Consider the following 21483-nt stretch of genomic DNA (forward strand, 5'->3'; position numbering starts at 1 on the left):
GTTCAGTACAAGTTTGATAATAAGAAACCAATGCACTGTACCTTTCTTGTCATCACCAGCAGCAACCTCAGCCAAGTAACGGTAGTAATCTCCTTTCATTTTCAAATAGAAAACTTTACTTTCTGGTTGCGAAGCATTCGGAATCAAGAACTTTTCCAAAAGAGACTAAAATTGAAAATTAAGAAGTGTCAGCATGCTACATACATTGACAATCGAGAATTTCCATCTGTCAACTTATGGTCAATGTAACTTGTATTTCTTAGGAAAATTTCCAATCAGTGATACCTTCAGAAATCATTGCTACAGTTCATATTATGTTGAAATCTGTGGACAAAGTAGGTAGCCATTATTTTGGTTGGTTTAAGAAAGTATTACTTGGCTTTTGTTTCTGAAATCTGTAGTCTACCATGGAAAACTCCTTACATTTTTTACACTAGCTACATGCCCCTTCAAGCATTCTCAAGTTAAATATTCATGACCTGGAGAAAAGAACTCAAAACCAACTTATGTACAATTTCCTTGCTTGTTCACATAGACAATTCTTGCGCTACAAATAGCTGTTTGCACACAATTATATCACAAAGGACAACCACAACCACTCCCGGAATGTTGAAGAAAAATGCATCTTTCTTTTACATGTGTATTAGCGTAAGTGCAATCAGCAATACTAATACCTATTTGACAATCCGATCCTATGCTACAGATTTAGATGCTGTAGTGTAAGCCATTACACAAGGAAAGAGAATAAAAAGATTGGAATATAGCTCCATGTGCTTTTTAAAGCCCTAAAAGACTAACGATCACTACAGGGTGGAAGTTCAGAGTTGCTTTAACATCAGATGAACAAAATCACTCCAATGAGCTTTCAGTGGTGGTGACAATGTGTCAGTCCTCCATGGAGGGTGGCTGTGGTTCTTGAGAGTATTTCCTGAAGACTATAATTTATAATTCCAGTCTCCTGAATTCCTCACCTGGCCCATTCAACTTAGAAGGCTTTTCATAACCCCCCGCCCCATAAAAGTCACTCTAGTTATCAGATTTATTAATTGGGTAAATATAATAAACCCTCAATGTTTCATCCCCTCAACCCATAGACTTTTAAGTAGTGGCCCATGGTGTGAATATCTAACCTCCAGAAAACTGTTCAACCACCCACTCCTATTCTTCTGGGTAAGCATCAACCCTCTCAAAAGAAACTTATTAAGGGGCTGTTTAAGAATTATCCTAGTTGCTTCCTGGACACATTGACTAATGTTGAAATTAAGCAATCACATGTTTAATGCTGGGACTGGTAACAGAATCAACACCTCCTTCCTTTCTAGTGAAGAATTAATTCTGTTATTAGGAGGACCTTTCCTATATGAAATCTGATGCTGGCAATGCCAATTAATCCTTTTAATATGATCAACCTTAAGAGCTGATCACACATGTAGGTGAAGAAATCTAATCCTATTCAAACCACATCCTCATCCAAAATTACTGTAGCTTTTCTTTTTTTAGGCAGCTATATTTATTTAGAACATTTTTACACCACCTCTCCAGGAACTTGCCTGAGATGGCTTACAAAATTAATATTTTGTTTTTATTAATTAAAATCCAGCAATAAAAAGCCCAGCATAAACATACAGATCACAAAACAGATCAAAGATAGTTTGAAACAGTTTACAGGCTAAAAGAGTGTTTAAAAAAATAGCCCCTTAATTAAAAGATTGGGAGAACAGAAATGTTTTGGCCTGGAGCCTAAAGAAAGCAACAGAGATGCCAGGCAAGTCTCAAGGAGACGGCCATTCCACAAATGAAGTGTCACTACTGAAAGAGCCCTGTCTCTGGTTGCAACCCACCTCCCCTCTAAAGGCAGTGGCACACTGAGCAGGGCTAGTAAAGAACATTTGCAAGGATTAACATAACGTAACTGTTTTAAAGGCCTCCCTTCCAAATTATAACCTAAATGTGAAATATCCAGGTGGTAGTCTCCTTTTCATCCAGGAAAAGTTAAAAAAACTTTTACACCATCATCATCATCTACAAAAAAGTAGATGTCCAAACGGTTAAGAAGATGTCTTGCAAGATCTGACCTCAAAGAAAAGCTCTTCAACTATTTGAACAGTACATTAGGAAAAATACCCTCCCTAACAGAGCATAAAATAACTGAAAAAAAGCATACACACAAAACAGCAAATGAATTTGAAGTACACAAAGCACTGCTTTAAGCAACCTGCACCCAATAACCAGGAACAGCAAAAAGCAGACAGTTGTTTAACAAGTAAAGCTAACTGCACTGCAAAATGCAGAATATCACATCAAATCCTAAATACTATACAAAGAACTACCCCCCCCCCCACCATACTGAGAGCCAGTGCGGTATAGTGGCTACAGCAGCAGACTAGGTGACCCAGGTTCATTTTCCTGCTCTACTATAAAAGCTTGCTGTGTAATCACTGGCATGTCGCACATTCTCAGCCTAACCTACCTCACAGGGTTATTGTGAAGGGGGGGGGAAGGAAAATGATATAAACTGCTTTGGGTCTCCATTGGGGAGAAACGTGGGGGTATAAATAATAATAACAACATCTGATTTGTATACCACCCTTCAGGACAACTTAACCCCCAGTCAGAACGGTTTACAAAGTGTGTTATTATTAACCTCACAACAATCACCCTGTGAGGTGGGTGGAGTTGAGAGCTCCAAGAAGCTATGACTGACCATGAAGTAGAATTAAAAAATGTAATATATCTATTACTTTCACAAGGATAAAATGATGTAGCCTTGGCAATATGGATCTTCTGACACCCAGACCTAGCACAATAAAGGTTTTTCAGGCAAAACGACAACATAGTGAATGATACAACAGGGTTTACATTAGTAAAACAAGCAAAAGCAAAAGACGTAAAAGGGCCAAGACGGAATCTGGACTATGACAGAATAGGGAGGAAACAATGAATACCAACTGGCACCCTACATTCTGTCAGAGGTCTTTAAAATGGATTAGAACCAGGGCTCCGTTGGGGCCGGAACACTGTTTCGGTAGCTCTAAAAAGAAATCACATGTGTGATGGCCCCGCCCACATGATTCCTTTTCCTCCTGGCAGCTGTGCAGTAGTGCCACTACTGTAGAAACAGCAGCAGCAGCAGCGAGCGAGCAAGCAAGCAAGCACCGACCTGGACTACTGGTAAGTAGGGGAAAGTGGAGGAGCAGTGGTGCCAGGAGGCAGTGCCTTCTGAAGCCGGCCATGTCGGGCTCGGGCCTGCCCTCGTCGGCCTCCGGGCGAGCAACCCTGTTGAGGCCCGCAGCGCCCTCTGAAGCCGGCCGCGCAGCCAAGCGCGGGGCACGGGCCTGCAAGCCTGTTGAGGCCAGCCACACGGCCAGGCAAGCCTCCGAAGCCAGCCACACGGCCAGGCGTGGGGCTTGGGCCTGCCCTCACTGGCAGGCCAGCAGCAGCCCCAGTAGGCCAGCAGCCGGTAGGCCAGCAGCAGCTCGCCCGGCAGACCAGCAGCAGCTGCCCTCGCTGGCAGGCCAGCAGCAGCCCCGGTACTACAATACATAAGCGGAGTAAGTGACAGAATATCTGGGGTGTGTGTGTGTTCTTGCTTTATTGGTGATGTTTTTGAATGTTGCTGTATGCCCAGCCCCCAGGCACAGCATAGACTGTAATTTTTAATTTAAAAATCGGTGCTTTGCTCTTTGCTGCCTCTCTCATGCTCTGCCTGGAAAACCATAGAAAGAAACTGTTCTGTGCCCACTGGCAATTGCCACTTCGTGTGGCAGGGACTAGAGCATAAACACAGACTGCACTCTGCACTTCTAGTTTTTTGTGACATTTGCTTGTCTGTAAAAGGTGCAAGGTACGGAAGCCACCAGGCCTCTTGCCCTGGCAGCTCGGCTGGTACTGGAACACTGAAGGGTGTGTTTGTTTTGAGTCTTTCATTTTTATCTATATACGCAGTCTATGAACCATGAAAAGGAAGAGTATTTCCGACTACTTTGTTGGGGCCTCAGTAAAACGTGCAGCTATGGAAGAACGTCTCCCAACATCAAGTGAATATCAAGCAATCCAGATGACATCAAAACTCAGAATCCAGGTCTGGAACTTGAAAATCCATTGACCGGCGAGACAAGCCATTGCATTCCTGCCTCTCCAGTTAATGAGAGCTTCTGACCCACTTGTTGGGACTGTAGAGCAGAAGGATGAGCATCTCCCAAAAAAACGACTGGTTATTTTTCAGTGGTGGCAAGTTAGGCTGCTCAGTGTGTAAAACTGTTGGTACCTTGGGGGCAGAGACGAAGACTGTAGGCGCGCATCTTTCTAAAGAGTGGATATGTGGAGATGTGTCATTCAATGGTGAATCAAGGAAACAGCAGCTAACATGTCTCAGAAAAAAAAGAGCATAAACAAAGTACTGGTCACAAAGCTGCAGTTAAAATCACAGCTGAAGCAAAGAAAGAAACACTGAGAACAGTATGTTTGAAGTCCCAAGAGAGAGAGAAGGAAATCACCAAAATATTCCGCACAGCATACAAAGTGGCTAGAAAAAACGATTTAATGATTTTGAGGCTGACATTGAATTGCAAGAATTAAACGGTGTTGATGCGGGGAGAATTTTGCACTCAGCTACTTCTTGTGCACATATCATAGATCACATAGGCCATGAAATGAGAAACACACTGGTCAAAAAGATTATTTATTCCAAGAGTAAAATTGCACTGATTATTGATGAATCGACTACTGTGAGTCAGAAATCAGTTCTGATAGTGTACATTTGCACCTACATTGAAGAGCTGGACATGTAGGACCATATGAATCACTTCATTGGCTTGACAGAGCTGGACGACATGACAGCAAATGGAATATTCAAAAGTCTGATGTCTACCCTTGAGTCACTAGGGATCACCAAGGAATTCTTAAAGGAAAATTTGGTTTCATCGACTTGTGATGGGGCTGCAGTGATGATAGGATCTCATGGAGTCGCCAAACTTCCAAGACAGATTCCCGTCCATTGTTGTATGGCACTGTGCTAGCCATAGGCTGGAATTATCAGTCCACGATGTCGTGAAAGAGGTGTGTGGCATCAATAGATTCAAGAGTTTTATGGACAAGTTATACGTCATGTACCATTCTTCTCCAAAAACTGCAAGGGAGCTCAAGGCATGTGTGGCCACATTAGAGATGGAGATCTTGAAAATTGGAAGGATCCTGTCAACAAGATGGGTTGCATCTAGTTTCAGAACTGTTATGGCTGTCTGGAAGGATTACCAAGCCCTAGTGCTTCATTTTGAAAAAGGTAAAACAGAGTGGTCGAAATAGAAGGGAGAAGTGCACATAAGAAGATTACATCAGCAGAATTCGTTTTGGATCTCAGATTACTTTGTGATGCTTTGCAAGAGCTCTCAGAATTAAGTGATGATTTGCTGGAGAGAAATATTGATCTGTACAGAGCCCATGGCAAGATTGAGACTCTTGTTGACATTTGCGGGAAGAGAGGCACTACTCCAGGCCCTTAGTATACACAGGCACTTGAGGCAACAGAAAAGCTGCAATTTAAGGATGTCCAGTTGCATAGAAGAAATAGGTAGCCTGGTAGATAGTGTGGAAGAGTTCTGGATTCTAAGAACTGGCCAGCAAAATCTAGTGACTGTTTTCTCTATAGGGAAGCGGAAATAAGCACATTGGCAAGAAGGTTTAAGATCAGTGAGAGAGAAGACATTCGGGCCTTCAGAGAGCATCTTAAATATAGAGAAGAAATGCCCAAGGAACTATCTCGGATCCGCCGCATTCTCAATACAGTTGCTATTTCATCCAGTGAGTGTGAAAGGCGATTTTCCCAGATGAACTTGATTGTCACTCTAGAAAGATCCTCCTTGAAAGTCAAAACAATAACATCTTTATTGTTTATAAGAACTGTTGGACCTCCACTAACAGTCTTTGATTCAACCAAGTATGTAAAGACATGGATGCTTCACGGTCATCGTTCAGCTTTAGACACCCAAAGCAAGACCAGAAAAAGAACAGAGGAGTCTGGTGACAAGATGAAACTTTGGAAACTCCTATGTTGAGGTAAGTTGTTCTCTATGTGCACTCTGTTCTAGAGCAAAGTATAGCTGTCTTTCCCTTTTTGTATTGATTGTGGAATCTCCTTTGACAGAGGTGAAAAGTGTGCAGAGATGTTGCTGCTTCAAGTCAATTGTTTATCACTGGATGCCCAAGAGCCCAAAGAGAATAGAGGAAATTGGTGACATCTACAATGTTTGGCACCTCCAGCTCCTTCAAAGTTGAGTTAAAGTTTAAAGTCAAACAGTCTTTCCCTTTTGGTAATGATTGCGGAATCTCCTTTGACAAAGGAGAAAAGTGTGCAGAGATGTTGCTGCTTCAAGATTTCTGTGCTGGGCCCTGGAGTGCAGAACAATTCACTCAGTGAATTTCTGCTGTAACTTTTCTCCTCTCTCTGTCCCCCAGGTGCTCACTGCAAAAGGTTCCCCCAACACCAGTATGGGTTATTTCATCCTAACAAGTACCCCTTTGGCCACTGTTGAAAGAACATGACCAGATCCAGATGAGGTGAGTACTCCTGTTCACAATCTCCCATACCAGTCTGGCCCTGCAACAGCAGGAGAGAAGCCCCATTGCATAATAGAGGGAAACTGCTAATTTCTTTGCAGGCCCAAACCAGAGGAAGATCTGCATGTGGAGCTTCCTTCCTTGACTCGCTATGCTGGAAACAAACTGGGATCAGTTCTTTGAATAGTCAAACCATCTGGAGATCCAAAATTATGTATTCTTATTTTTTTTGTCAGCTTTTTTGGAATTTTGGTCCACAAAGTCAGCAGTTTTGACCCTCTGACTAGTGTCCACCCCTGTATTGCTAGAATTGCCTTTGCTTTCAGTGCCCATTCTGAGGGGCACTGGACATCCTGTCTCATACTATACTGTTAATTGTAGAGTTGCTGATTTTTAAATAAAACTCTGTCCTATTTTCTTTGTGCTTTTGAAGCAGTTTTTCTCCAGGTGGGCTGCCTTCTGACACACTTCTGGAGATGTCAGGGGGTGTTGCATATGCAAATCAGTTCTGCCAATGACACACTTCTGGTGATATCAAGGGGCGTGGTATAAGCTAATGAGTTATGCTAATGAGTTCCTGTAGCTCTTTTTCTACGAAATGACCCCTGATTAGAACACACATGCTTTTGCACACTTGCCTCTAAATCCTTTATTCAATGCAATGGGCTCAGTAGGATTTGCCTACTTACAGAACCAGAGAACTCATAAAATTCTTATGTCCAACAAAAAGTCTATACTAGAGTGGATCAGCACCAACTACTTGTGGACAGCACTCCAATCTGCTTCATGCCACCTGCAATCAAAGAGCACCAAGAGGGGTGCTTATCCATTTTTCTTGTCTAGCCATAAGATCAACATTTTAAGGGCAATACTTCACAGCTGGAAACAATGAGACTCTCGACCCTGTGTCTCCTACCAACATACAAAATAGCACTGGAGACATCTGCAGAAGCAGAGTAGCATATTGGCAGTGCATACACATACCCTCTGCTCCCCCATTCCCTAGACACTACTCCCCTCTTGGCTCATGAACACATCTCTGAACTTTGAGCACTGGAGAGGCCATTATTCTGAGTGATATGGTAGATTAAGGAATGATGGGGAGGAAATCAATCAGGTGCTACTTGGCATTCCTCCTGTCAAGGTGAAACAAGTAAGAGCTCACAAAACATTCTCTATATCAACATCCGCTCTCTATAATTATTACAAAAGGCAAATTCCCTTGTTAGGCAATTGTATAAAACCTCTAACTTCATTTGATGATGTATATAAGGTGTAAGATCCTATGAATTTTTCTGTTTTGTCTCAGCTAATCCCCTCACTGAGTTCTCTGTTCCATACAGTTTTTTCAATGCGGGTCTCACAATATCTAGCATATCCTTTTTGGTGATCATAAATCTCCTACCCCTGCATTCACCAATGGAAAAGACAACAAGATCCAAACTTACTATTTTATTCAAGTGCATGATGTGGAGTATTTTTGAGACTATTTGATTTTTATGCTATTAAATAGTTAAAATACAAAATGAGGATTTTATCAACCTGTTCTTGTAAGCTACCTTAAAGATAGGGGAAAATATTTTTAAATAAAGGTGGTGCTCACTGTATGCTGGAAATCCTACTTGCTCCTACTGACTGCATATTTTTTGCCCCAAGTTACATTTTCTTGAACCTAGATAAGAACATGCGTACTCTTAGGGTGGATTCAACTGATGGGCCAGTTTTTTGTGAATAATAAAAAGATTATCAGTATATTCACAGCTGCCAAACAAACCATTATTACATCCCAATCCCCTCACTTATGACTTTAGTTTATGACTCCTCTGTAATAGAGGTTTGCAAACTATGGCTCTAGGGCCAGCTGTGGCTCCATATGAAACCAAGTACAGCTCTTTCAAAAAGAAATATTTTAAGTTACCAGATACTGGAAAAGTAGGTGGAATGCATTAATAATCAGAATGTGAAGGAAATGGCAGGCAAAGGTTTTCAGAGGGCTAAGGGGCTTCTTAGACATGCTTTACAGAAAGGGAAATGATAGAAGTGAATAGCTGTCAATAATCCAAGTGTGAACCATGTGCAGGTTTATTCCAGTGCACTAGAATAATCATTCAGGGTGCTTTTGTACATATTTATTACTTACTGACAGACCTCATGTATCCTAATAAAAGAATAGACATTCAGTGTTTGGGCTGCAGAAATCTGATAGCTTACTTGTTGATAACCCATAATGTTAAACTGTATTTTCAGATACACAAATAGGCTCTTAGATGATCTCTTGTTCTGTCAGTTTGTCTCTTAATTATTAAAGGTTGCCGACCCCTCTTCTATAATACACTATTAATACAGAAGTCAAGCTGAAAACATGAAACATTTCTAAATTCAACTTTAAAAGGACGTGACTTAATTGTTACTTGCTTCCTGTTGAAATAAACTTGTCTGCAACACAATCTCTTCTGCTTTTAGCATACAAATAAATGCTAACATTCTTCCAAGTATGTTTTTATTTATAATGATGCTTACACTATAAGAGAACACAACATATCACAAGCCACCGAAATCCCTAAAATCACACTGATGTGATGATACAGAGCTATATGTCATTAATATATCTCAGTTAGCAGTACATTATCCAAACAGTGGAAGGAAGAGACATTCTTCTTCACAGATACCTTAGTCCATCCATTCCACCTGCCAGTATTCTGAAGTTGTCAAGGATCTTTCCTTATCGAAAGCTAGAACTTCCATTCTAGCTAACATGGGTGTCTCAACCTTGTCTTACACTATCTTTTCCTTCCACTTTGAAGAACTTCTCCATCATAGGTTTATTTGTAGTAACTTTTTTTTGTTCCCAGCACCATTTTATTCTTTCAACAAATACTTATTTTACAAAATTTGTACTCTTGTCTTTCTACTCTCATAAGGGCCACCAAGGCAGCTAACAAATTAAAATCATACACAATAAAGCTACATTAAAGCAATGACATTAAAACAACTAAAACTAGAGCTAAAATACACGTCATAAAAATATAAAAACAAAACATTGAGCAGGAAGAACGGATCACTGATGGAATGCCAAACCAAAAAGCTCTTTTACCTGCTCACAGAAAATGGCAACAGAAGGGGACAGACAAGTCTCATTGGGGAAAAAGTTCCAGAATTTTGGTGCCATGACTAAGAAGGCCCTCTCCCAGGTTGCCACCTGCCTAATCTCAGAAGGTGGGGGCACTCAAAGCAGGGCCTTGGAATATGGTGGCAGTGGTTGGGGAGGTTCACAAAGGAGTAGGCGGTTCTTTAGGTATGTTGTCCCCAAACCACACAGAGCTTTAAAGGTCAGCACTAGCACTTTGAATTGTTCCTGGAAACTGACTGGGAGACAGTGTAGGCAGCCCAAGACTGACATGATGACATATAACCCACTCCAGTCAACACCCTGTCTGCAGCATTCTGAACCAACTGAAATTTCCAAATACTTTTCAGGTGCCACCTAATGTACATCATATTGCAGCAATCTAAAGTAGATGTAACCAGGGCATGCACCACAGCAGCCAGATCTTTTCTACCCAAAATATAAGTTCCAGGAAGATCAAGAGATGTAAAGGTATCACACAACCATGCTTTTGCCAATTTAGAAAATAACCTAGATCGTTAACCCACATAGTTAAATTTAGATAGCAGCTACTCAGGATTTTATTAGGGTCCATCAAATATGACTCTGGAGCCCACCCCCCAACCCTGGAACAATCCTTCATATGACTGAGAACAGTCTTTTCCAACAAGTTACCCTCTGAAAGGTTTCTTCACAATCTTCAACTGACCTGTTAAACTGAAAGAACTTGCCTGAAAAAATTAGCTAATTCTTTTAGCATTCAGTTTTGCATATGCAGAGGCTAACAATGCTTTAAGAGAAATTACCTAGGGATTTCAGTAATTATACTATTGAAAATGAACTGCAGTATTAATGTTGTAATTTGTCAGACGGGACACCAAACAGTTCTCTTGTCCCAAAGAGATCAATTGCTCATTAACTGTAATAAAGTCAAGGATAAAAATGCACGATCTTGTTCTTTAAAGGTTATTGTTCTTTCCAAACACCTCAAAATATAGCTTTGTTCTAAAAAACCAACCAACCATCATTTGTCATTCTTTTGTACACTGTAAGAAAATGGAAAGATCACTACTTGATTTGAATTTCTTTAAACACTACTTAAAGCTAATTACTCTGACCTCATTTAGTGTGCAAGGAAATGAAAGACTGAAAACATCACAGAACATGTCCAGGCTCATCAGAACAGAAATTTATATCCTATTTTTCTCCCTATAAGGGCCACAAAGTTGCTTATAATGTTCTCCCCTCCTCCATTTTAGTCTAACATCAATGCTGTGATTAGGCTGTAAGAGTGACTGGCCCTAAGTCGCCTAAGCAAGCTTCCATGGCAGAATGGGGATCCTAAACTGGGTCTCCAAGATAATAGTCCAGCACTCTAATCAAAGTGCTATGCTGACTCTCCCAGCACAGTGCACAGTTTCTCCTTGAATTCGGTCAATGGTTGTTACATACTTGTCACAGATAACCAAAATTATGCAAATATGACAAGATATTATCTCAGCAGTTAACCTGGCAAGTTGGTCAACTGCTTTTCAGCAATGCCCAACCAACCAGCAAGAACTTATTCATATTTTTAAGATACGCTGTATTTTAGAGTAGTCTGGAATATTTTTATCAGGTGTGAATAATTCTGCAATCCAGATTTATTGAAAATGAAATGATTGTCTTTAGCACTGAACATCTTGCAGTGAGGTTTCCTTTAAGACAGAATTTCAAAGTAATGTTTAATTAAAAGCTTTTCCTAATTAGAATATTGTTCTAGATAGGACCATCAGTTTAGGTACTTGTTGTTCTGTCTCATGTGGCATGGGAATATTAGAAAGGATACTTAAGCAAGTAATTCAGCATCTAGTTTAAAGAACACATCTCACTAGTTCAAGAGACCTGTGAAACTATATTGTTTGAACAAAATGCTATCCATCAGTAGCACATCAAACTAACTGACACACAATCAGCTGAGCCTTCCTGGCAGTGTTGTTGTGAAGATGAAATGGAAGAGAGAACAATGTAAGCAGCTTTAGGACCCCACGAAAGGGGAGGGATAATAAAAGAAATAAGATAAAGCTGAATATTTAATGCTGAAAATCTTACCCCATATTATGGTTTGCAACACAATACCATTTTAATGAATTTAAAATGATCTCAGAAGTGCTTTTAACTGGTAAACAGGATCCATGCAGGCTGATTTTAAACCTCAAAATGTCCTCATCACCACCTGTTATCTGTACTGCTGAGCAAACAGGCAACAGTGGCAAATTAAAGTGCATGGCAGGGAGACCATAATTCTGAGATAGGAAAATAGTGCAGGGATCAGAAACCCTCCTGGCTTGAATTTAACACCGCACCCCCTCCCCCAAGAACATATGGGTGATAAATTCACAGAACTACCAATAATTTGTCTAGCTTGACCCTCTAAACTATCTTCTAAAACATCACTCAATTTGCAAAGTTTAGAAACTATGTATACAGTACAGTTAAGTAACCATGTTTGCTCTTCCGAATCTTCTATTTTGTTGTCTGGTCCTTCCTGAACCATTATTTTTAAGCAGGGTTCTTTTTATGATGGTATTGAATACTGGCACCTTTTGGTGGGGGACTCTCCATGTTCTGAGGAATTGGTAGAAATTGGCACAAGATTTTATATGAGTACTAGCCCCCCCCCCATAAAGAAAGTAATAATTTTAAGTATTTCACAGTATACAGACAACACAGAACAACCAATATGACTTAGGTCGAAGACAGTGAATGTCATAAATACCATTGCAATTTAAGTGTGAGCATGCTGATACTTTTGTATTTAAATTGTATCAATTTGTCTGCAGGTAAAGTCTACAACTTAAGTGATACTAATACTGGGGTAAGACAGGTATATAATCTAGGAGCAACTCTCTACAGAAAGCCTAAACGTAACTCAATCCCTTTCAGACTCTTAACTTTATAAAAGGCAAGGTTAGAGTAAGAACCTAGGGTTGGATCAATGAACAGAACCAGTGGAATAATTCCCACCAATTCACTCTTCCTGCTGCACATCCTTGATTTCCATTTCATGCTGCTCCTGAGAATCCCTCTGACTCACAGAAGCAGCATTTGAAGCGAACCAACAGGGTGCAAGAGTGGAACTTTGTTCCACTGTGAATGGAGAAATTAGTCTGGATCCAACTTTAAGTATCTTAAAATAATTAACAGGTGATCAAAAGCCTTAGCTAAGTGTGACAATATAGGCATGTCTGAATTCTGCTGAACAAATTTCTCATCTTACCTCCTTTGTTTGCCTTTAAACGTAAAGATTAGAAGTGAATACTACAAGTTAATAATGAAAACCTGCCTTTCTATTTTTTAAAAGCCATACATTTTGAAACTAGTACCCAGAGTACCATGTATTGATACAAGTCTTAAGAAACTTCCTAATGTCAGAATGGTAGAAAAGGCTGGAATCATGCAAAATTACGTTCACTGAAATTAACAGCTGTACTTGAAACATCAGTTGGAACAAATATTTAAATACTGCCTAGTGTTTGATTTTAATCCTCAGTTTTATACAGAAGGAAATTAAAGTAGGTATGACCACAGAAGTTCCATGCAGCTTCAAATATGAATGCTAGTACTCAGGGGCAGAAGTAACCAAGGATTTCCTATGATTCTACCTTATTGTCCAGTAGAACCAGAAAACAATCCCTCCAAGTGATCTGTCTGCTTTGCAAAGTTTCTCTGGACTCTGATATAGAACTGTTTTAAAATGTCTTTTTTTCAAAAGGAAAGAACAATTGCTTAAAAATATTCAACTGAAGCCTGCATAGTGAACATGGTAGGGCTAAAACCCAGTAAATGAATTATTTGTACCTTGTAAACATGCTACCAATTACATTTTAAATGACTGAATTAGCACAAGTATCCAATTTGTTTATTTCTATCTTTTTTGAGAGCCAGTTTGGTGTAGTGGTTAAAAGCAGTGGGGCTCTAATCTGGAGAACCAGGTTTGATTCCCCACTCCTCTTGAAGCCAGCTGGGTGACCTTGGATCAGTCACAGCTCTCAGGAGCTCTCTTAGCCCCCCCCCCTCACAGGGTGATTGTTGTGGGGATAATAACAACATACTTTGTAAACCGCTAAGTGGATGTTGTCCTGAAGGGCGGTATTAAACTGAATCTTGTTGTTGCTATTATTATTATAATTATAATAACATTTAATTTATACACCGCCCTTCAAGACAACTTAATGCCCACTCAGAGCGGTTTACAAAGTGTTATTATTACCCCACAACAATCACCCTGTGAGGTGGGTGGGGCTGAGAGAGCTATGGGAGAACTGTGACTCACCTGAGGTCACCCAGCTGGCTTCATGGAGGAGTGGGGAATCAAACCTGGCTCTCCAGATTAGAGTCCCGTGCTCTTAACCACTACACCAAACTGGCTCTGCTTTTAACCACTGGCTTATTCAAAACACAAACAACAATAAGTAGAGGTCACATGTCATTATTGATTGGCCTTACTAAGCCGATACAAGTTTCCACCGGAGACCTAAGTATTAACCAGATATTGGCATAATATGTACGCTGTTCCAAGTAGCACCATCTTTTGCAGTTCTGTAGGTGTTATGTCAGAATTATTATTATTATGACATCCTAAGATAATTCTTCCAAATCTTTGATCAAATCTTTGCTCAAAATACAAAACTACTAAATTTAATTTATTTAATTTTATTTAAATTTATTTAATTTTAAAATCAAAAGCTTTGATTTCTTGGTAGACTTTTACACTCCCTATGCTTCTCACAATGCTATTCTTTACTGTTGGTAAAATAATGGTTTAACATGAAACCTCAGAAACTATTAAAACTCCATTCATTCTGAGTTTAAGCATGCTTTTCTCTATAGAAGAGTCATAGTGGGGGAAATCTTACACCTCTTGACTAAAAAAAAAACATTACCAACACCATATAACATATTGTGACAAATTTCCTGCAGTAAATTAACATCAAAGAACAGGGATTCTTACTGTTTGTAACGTGCAAATACTGGGTTAAATCAAACAGTCATTTTCTGCTGGTGTAACTCACTTCCACCAGCAGTAGAAGGGCAGATCCCCATTGAGTTTCCCAAAATTCTGTTCCTAGGGAACAGGAGATCCGTATCAACTATGGACAGCAAAATGCAGGTACACAGGATGGGTAATGCAAATTTTACCCACATAGATGGAAAACAAGCTTTGGATTCAAATCACTATTTTTCCTAACGATTGCTAGCTTTTTCTTTTGGAAAGTTTAACTCCTCAGGGCATAATCCAGTAAAGACTTCAGCATCCTTAAGTCCAGTTTCAACAAATCAGGACACACCAACTCTACACTGGATGTGGTCATCCTGTTTAAGTAACATTACAACTGCATGGGGACAACCAACCAACCCCCCAAGCCCCCAACTATTTCACAAGAAATTACACAGATATAATCATGTAGTACAGAAATCTGAACTGCAAGAGAAAGGTTTTGGATGATGCTCCTCAATAGCGTTCTTCCTATTTATTTATCAACCAATGTGAGTTAATTGTTACAGTAACCCATTAGTATGCATGTTGCTCAGGAAACTTATATGTTTACTTTGACGATTTAGATCAGTCCACCCTATCTTCCCCAAGCCCCCCAAACACTGCCACTTCAGGAACACTTCTATTTGTTCTGAAACTGCATAGCGGCTTCAATATGTATCAGCATCTTACACAGGGCTTATATGCATGCAGCTGCTGTAATCTGCATGATTGCAGTGACTGAACTTATCACCAGTTATAGTCTGAATGCATGCAATATGGCTTATCTGTTGAAACTAACAGGGTGTGGCCTTGGTCAGTGCCTGGTTACACTACCTGGGAACAATATGCAATCTACTCTGAGCTCCCGTGAGGAACAGTGGGATATATAAACGAAATCACCAGGGCCCAGTTTCACTTCAATGGTGCTTTTTATTGTGGATGTTTAGTTCCTTCAATTATTAGTAAACTGCTGTCCTATTATGCAAGAAATGTTGCACTTGACAACCACCCCTACACTGAAAGGAACGGGGGAAATTGAAGGATCTTCCCTCCTACATCACAAAAAACAAACACAAATGTAGAAGGGAATGCCACTCTTTATCTAGCTCGGAACCTGGCATTTTGGGGGTGGTGGTGGTTGGGGGGGAGGAACAGGAATCAACACCAGGCTTGGAAAAACAAATTATGCAATAGTATCAGAGATGGAGGGAAGCTTCCCACTCCCATTCTTGCATAACTGTCAATTCTGGCTGTGTTTGATAAGGCTGTTAAGAGGAGATCTTGAATACCCCTTATTTTCTCCCATGCAAATGAAAAACTTATGGGGACTTGGTATGGGAGGAAAAATAGTACTCCATTTGGGGACACCATGGTGTCAAGGGTAAAACCTAAGTGTTGAGCAGGACACAAAGGGCATAGAGAAGCAGTAGCTTCTCTATGCTTTTACCTTCTTAATACATGCTTCTCCCACTCCCCCAGTCTTTCAATAAAAACGGTATAGTGGCTTGTTAGTCCAAAACAAAGCATCTACTTATCAGTGTTCAAATACATATATTCAACACTTGACTCAAGTATTAACTAGATATTTGTACAGCTCTATTAAAAAAGTACTTGATAATTAAGCTATTATCATTTGACCAAAGGCATGAAAAAGGACTGGTATTTAAATTTCTTGCTGCAATATAGTTATTTCTAAAATTTCCAATAATCCAAGAGCAAAAAATATAAGCAATAAGTTAACTAGTACATCAATATGGTAACGATTCAGAAAAAAAGGAGTTTGCATAACTAAGTGTGATTTCATGCATTAAAAACATATTGTAAAGTTACAGTGTAACTACCAGAAACTTTTAAATCGCAGCAACTTCTGCTTAAGACTGGCCCCTAGCAGTGCTACCACCTCCTCCCTCTCACAGCATGTTCTGCATGGGTGAGTCATAGCTAACATTACATCATCTTATCCAGGGAGGGGCCTGTTTTCTATAGTGAAAATTACAACCTCACAAAGTACATGCCAGCACCCTCTAGAATCTAGAGTATGTAGATAACAAGAAAACTATGTTGGAGTTCTTTGTTCTGTCTAATTGCTACCTGGCAATAAAATACCATTTTTGATTAATTAATGGGTCCAAATATGGAACTTATACTGCATAAGAAAGGTATCAGTATGTTCAGATATGAAATTCCTGCTCCATAAAGAAAGCTATGTGTAAAAACTTTAAGAAGTCAGCCCACTACTTCATGTTCCAAAGATCACAGAGCAAGAAATTTAGAAAGATTTTGTATGGTCACCCATTAAAATCTCAGCACATGTACCGTCTTATGTCTTATATACCCCTGAATATTGAAAAAGGTTACTTAATTCTCACCAGCACATCATTGCAGATGTCCCTTAGTTCAGTCTCAATTTTCTCTCTGTATTCTCGAGCCATCTGCTGCTTTTTCTCAGCACCTTCCGTCTTTTGTTCAATACTTGAGACAACCCTCCAAGATGACCTACGTGCTCCTACAACATTTTTGTAAGCGACAGAGAGAAGATTCCTCTCCTCATTGGACAACTCTGCTCCTTGCTCAGTCACAGACTTCATGCAGGCTGCCATGTCATCATATCTCTCAGCCTGCTCAGCCAGTTTGGCTTTCTGCACCAGCTCGTTTTTATCCATGCTGATTCCTCTGGAGAATGAAACATAGTAAGATATTACTCAGGCATCTATCCTAAGTGTTTGTGATTCAGTTGTCTAGTAGCAAGGTAAGGAGTACACCTTCGTACAAAAACCATGCACTTGAAAGCAAAGACCACTAATTTTACTAGAACTTATTTCAAGTTGTGTACAGGACGGCAACCTTTGTTTCTATACTCGTCAAGGATCTGGACCACAATACATCAACTATCCTCAAGCTCTTTTTCTTTAGATGCTTTTGGTCCTTTATTTTAGGTTACTCGCTTTAGTACATGACTATTTTGAAAAACCAAGTCATTTTGGAAATTTCAATAAAATGTCATTTCAGAAAAGTGCACTGTATTACCACAAGTCACTCTTCCGTCTTTCCAAAACTTCAGGTTCTCTTCTTTAACCTCATATTCACTGTACACTAAGAAAAAAAATCACTAGCATCAGACTGAAACAGGTTTGAAAGCAGCTGCTACATAACTGAATGAGGAAGACTTACTCCAAAGAACATGCTACACTGATGGTGTAAGTCACACTAATTTCAACAGAAAGTTGAATTAGTTAAAAGCCAAGCTCTTCAAATCAAACCACTTGCATTAAATCAGCTTTATAAGCCCTCTCCCAAACACACAAAGACCAGGCAACATTTTAAAAAGCCGTTTTAGCCTCAATGATTCCGTGTCAAGAATGTAATCCATGGCCCCCAACAGTTCACCTTGCAAAAATAAAACTAGTAGCGATAACTGCTTAGGGCCTTAAAGTCATCTAACTCGCAAGGGAAAGTATCTGCAGGCTTGTATGGACCGTCTCTTCTTTTTTTTGTAACTGAGAGGAAGCAACTTGCCTGCAACACAAGCTTATGATCTTCCCGTACTGTAGAAAACGGGGACCGGATGGTGTAAAATAGTGCAGCTGCACTATCCGGCACAAGCAGCCGCGGGTGTGTTGCCGCAGCTGGCACGGTTACAAAAGATGGCTGGGGCGGAGAGGGGCCGTGGGTACGAACAAAACGTGTGGGCGAAACGAGAGAAGGGTGGAGAGAGCGAGCTGGAGAAAAGGACAAGCCAGGCCAGACTCGCTCTCGCCGTCGCCCCTCCCAGCGCCGCAACCGCCTCATCCGCCCGCCCGGCTCCCGAGACGTGAAGCGCCTTGTCTGGGCTCTTTGTCATGGCGGATTCGTGTCAGAGCCCAGCCCACTTCTGTGCGCCTCCACTTCCCCCCTCACCTCCGCCCCAGAAGGGGATGCAGCATCTCCGCCCCGGACCAGGATCGAAGAAAAAGGGGAAGCCCAGGCGGCGCCTCGCCGCTGGGTGAGAGAGGAGGACACGCCCGCCCACCTGCCTCGCCCGCCCGCTCCTTGCCCTGCGGCTGCGGCGCGGTCACCGCCCCGAGGGAGCCTCAGGCACTGCCGCGGATGGCGGCGCCCCCACCCCTTCTCCTCCCCCCTCCGCCGATCCCCCAATGCGGCGCCGGTCCCGATGCGAAGCCGCACCCTGAGAGGCCGCCCTGCATCCCCTTCCAGGCCGAAGAGCGGCAAGGCGGAGAAAAAGAACCCCGGAGAGGGAGAAGCCGCCCTCCTCCCCAACATGGCGCCCCTCCTTCCCTCCCTCACATGGCAGCGCTCGTTTCCAGCCCTCCCCCGCCGCCAGCTCCCCTCGGAGCTACATAGGGGGGGGCGATTCTGACGGTTGGGGAGGAGAAGTTGAAGGTCGGCGGTTGCGCTCCCCCCCCACCGCCATATCTGCTGCCGCACAGGTAGCGTCGCCCTCCGAAGCGGAACCTCCCCCCCCCCTTCGCTCCTCAGCACCAGAAAGCGAGTCAGGCCCCGCGGCTCTGCCTCCCCCGCCGCCGCACGAGGGGCGCCGCCCCGGCCCTTCACCTGCCGGAGGAAGAGAAAAGACTCCCTTCCCCCTCACACACAGTCCGTGCCCGTTCCCGCTTCCTACCGAGCGAGGCGCGCGAGCGGACCGGGCAGGTGGGGCCGGCCGCACCTGTGAGCGCTGGGGGGGGGGGGGAGAAGAGACAGGAACGGAGACAGAAGCCCCCCCACAGCCGCCGCAGTGAGAGGAATGAATGGCTCTGACCGCCCCGTCCGGCGCGAGGCTGGGAGCCGCCCTTCTGCTGCCCTCGGAAGGAAGGGAGGGGGAGGGCGGCCAGCAACCGCTTCAACGCCGCCGCTCCTTCTTCCCCTTTCAACCTCTGGCCGCCCCCGTTCGCCGCCGCTCCAACCCCCGGAGCCTCTCCCTTTAAAGAAACGAGAGCCCTACGGAGGAGGCCGTTACCTGCGGGGTCGACGGTGCGAGTGACTCTCGGGCGGCTGACCGGCGCGGACTGTGCCTATATCGCGGCTCGCTCCGCTGCAGCCTCGCTCTCGCTCGCCCAAGCGCCACACACGGGGTCTCCGCCAATCACCGCGTCGCAACGCACGGGCAACACAGAGCCCGTGACGTCAAGCGGCGCCATAGCAACCGTGCGCGGGCACGCGCCTGCGCCTACACTCCCCCCCATCTCCCCTCCCGCACACACCTCGGCCTTACCAACGCGACGGCTGCACCAACCGCCGCAGGCCAGAGCTCGGCAGGGCAGAGGCGCGCGCGCCCTTGTCGCTCGTGCCGTCTCCCGCGCGCGCCCCTAGACACGCCTAGTTTCTCTCCGCTCCGTCTTCCGACCAGGGGCGCGCGCACAGGGATTCTTACCCACCCGCTCGCCCACTACTGCAGAGCGTGCTATCTCGCGCATGCGGGAGAGCCGTGCCTCTCGACAGCCACAGCCGGCTGTGAAGCGTTTGGAAGGGCGGGCGAGGAGCAGCCGCGCACCACCCTGACGCTTCCGCCCCAGAACCACCATAAGGGGAGGGGGCACATAACCGATTCCGTCCTTCTCCACACCCTCATACGTCTTTGGGTAGCTGAAGTACTGTGGTTCCCCCTCTTTCTTCGCCTAGCAAGATACGGTGCCCCTCAGCCCCACACGAGCATGAACACAATTCAAACAGCCTCTCCTGTTCAGCCCTTTTCAAGGCCTTGAGCCAAGCTTCAGTCATTCAAGGCCACAGAGGAAGTTCCCGGACAGGCTCGTTTCAAGTCCTTCAGATAAAGGTGCTGGAGGTAGTGTTTTTAAAAGGAGGGAATCCAGTTGTGAGGGGGATGTCCGCTTTGTTAGGAATAAGATGATAATTTTAATTACTTGTGAGAATTTTAGGCATTGTGGATTATAGTGCTTTTTATTTTTTATTTTACTTTATTTAAATAGGGACCCAAAGCATCTTACATCATTCTCCTCTCCTACATGTTATTCTCACAACAGCCTGATGAGGTAGGTTAAAGTGAGAGTGTGACTGGCTTAAGATCACCCAACCAGTTTCCATGGCAGAGTGGGTTTTGAACCTGGGTCTCCAGGATCCTAGTCGGACAACTACACCACACTGGCTCTTTTATTTCATGATTCTCTGTGATCCACTTTCATTGTAAGTTTTAGGCTAGTATTTATTGTTTTGTTTTTATCATTCTGTACTCCCTAGGCTAGTATTGTTTTATCATTCTGTACTCCCCATTGAGTCTCAATAAGTAAGGTGGATGATAAGTAGGAAAGAATTAAATGAAGGCTTATACTTTGGCTTTCCCATCTCTGTTTCCAAAGTGGCTTATAAACAACAGGGAGTTCGTTGTACCCCCCAGAAGAAGCAAGTTTGTAGCTGGAGTGTGTGGAAGAGCTGCTGGATCCTGGCCTCCAGGTGTGAGGTGTGCGGTAAACAGAGAGGGCTTCTTCTGTAGTGGTACTTTGCCTATGGAATTTCTTTGCACTTGAGGCTTACTGGTGTCTCTGTGCTGCTCTTTTTTACACACCAGGCCCAAATAATTCTGTTTACCCAGGCTTTTAATTAATGAATTGATCTTTTAAAGCCGTTTTTATAGTTTACTTTTAGTCTGAAAATTATTAATTTCAGTTTAAGCTGCTCAGTGTTTTTAATGCTGAGTTTTATTTAACAATGTTTTAATTTTTTTTAAAGCTGGCTTGGGCCGGTTCCTTGGAGAGGCAACATTTTCTAAATAAATAAATACAATAAAATACAAAAATAAGGATAGATGCAAATTGGTTGCAGAATAGCATCAGCCGAACAGATGAAACCT

At 42.7% G+C, this 21483-nt stretch overlaps 1 protein-coding gene across 3 annotated transcripts in view; it reads right to left on the reverse strand.

Annotated features, from left to right (window-relative positions):
• The window catches only part of YWHAZ (tyrosine 3-monooxygenase/tryptophan 5-monooxygenase activation protein zeta), a 28451-nt gene extending 8543 nt beyond the window's left edge, over nt 1-19908 (reverse strand). Inside the window, exons 1-3 of one of the 3 annotated variants that reach the window (XM_054984672.1) lie at nt 19891-19908; nt 17051-17354; nt 42-165 (exon numbers count right to left, since the gene is read on the reverse strand). In XM_054984672.1, the coding sequence (XP_054840647.1) occupies nt 42-165; nt 17051-17344 (418 nt within the window). In that variant the 5' untranslated portion in view covers nt 17345-17354; nt 19891-19908. Of the gene's footprint in view, nt 1-41; nt 166-17050; nt 17355-18578; nt 18601-19635; nt 19763-19890 lie in introns of those variants that run through there. The other 2 variants (XM_054984673.1, XM_054984671.1) reach the window with 2 other exon arrangements.
• Between the last annotated feature and the right edge of the window lie 1575 nt (nt 19909-21483).

The sequence above is a fragment of the Eublepharis macularius genome, chromosome 7, assembly GCF_028583425.1.
Source record: "Eublepharis macularius isolate TG4126 chromosome 7, MPM_Emac_v1.0, whole genome shotgun sequence".
In the NCBI taxonomy this organism is placed as follows: domain Eukaryota; kingdom Metazoa; phylum Chordata; class Lepidosauria; order Squamata; family Eublepharidae; genus Eublepharis; species Eublepharis macularius.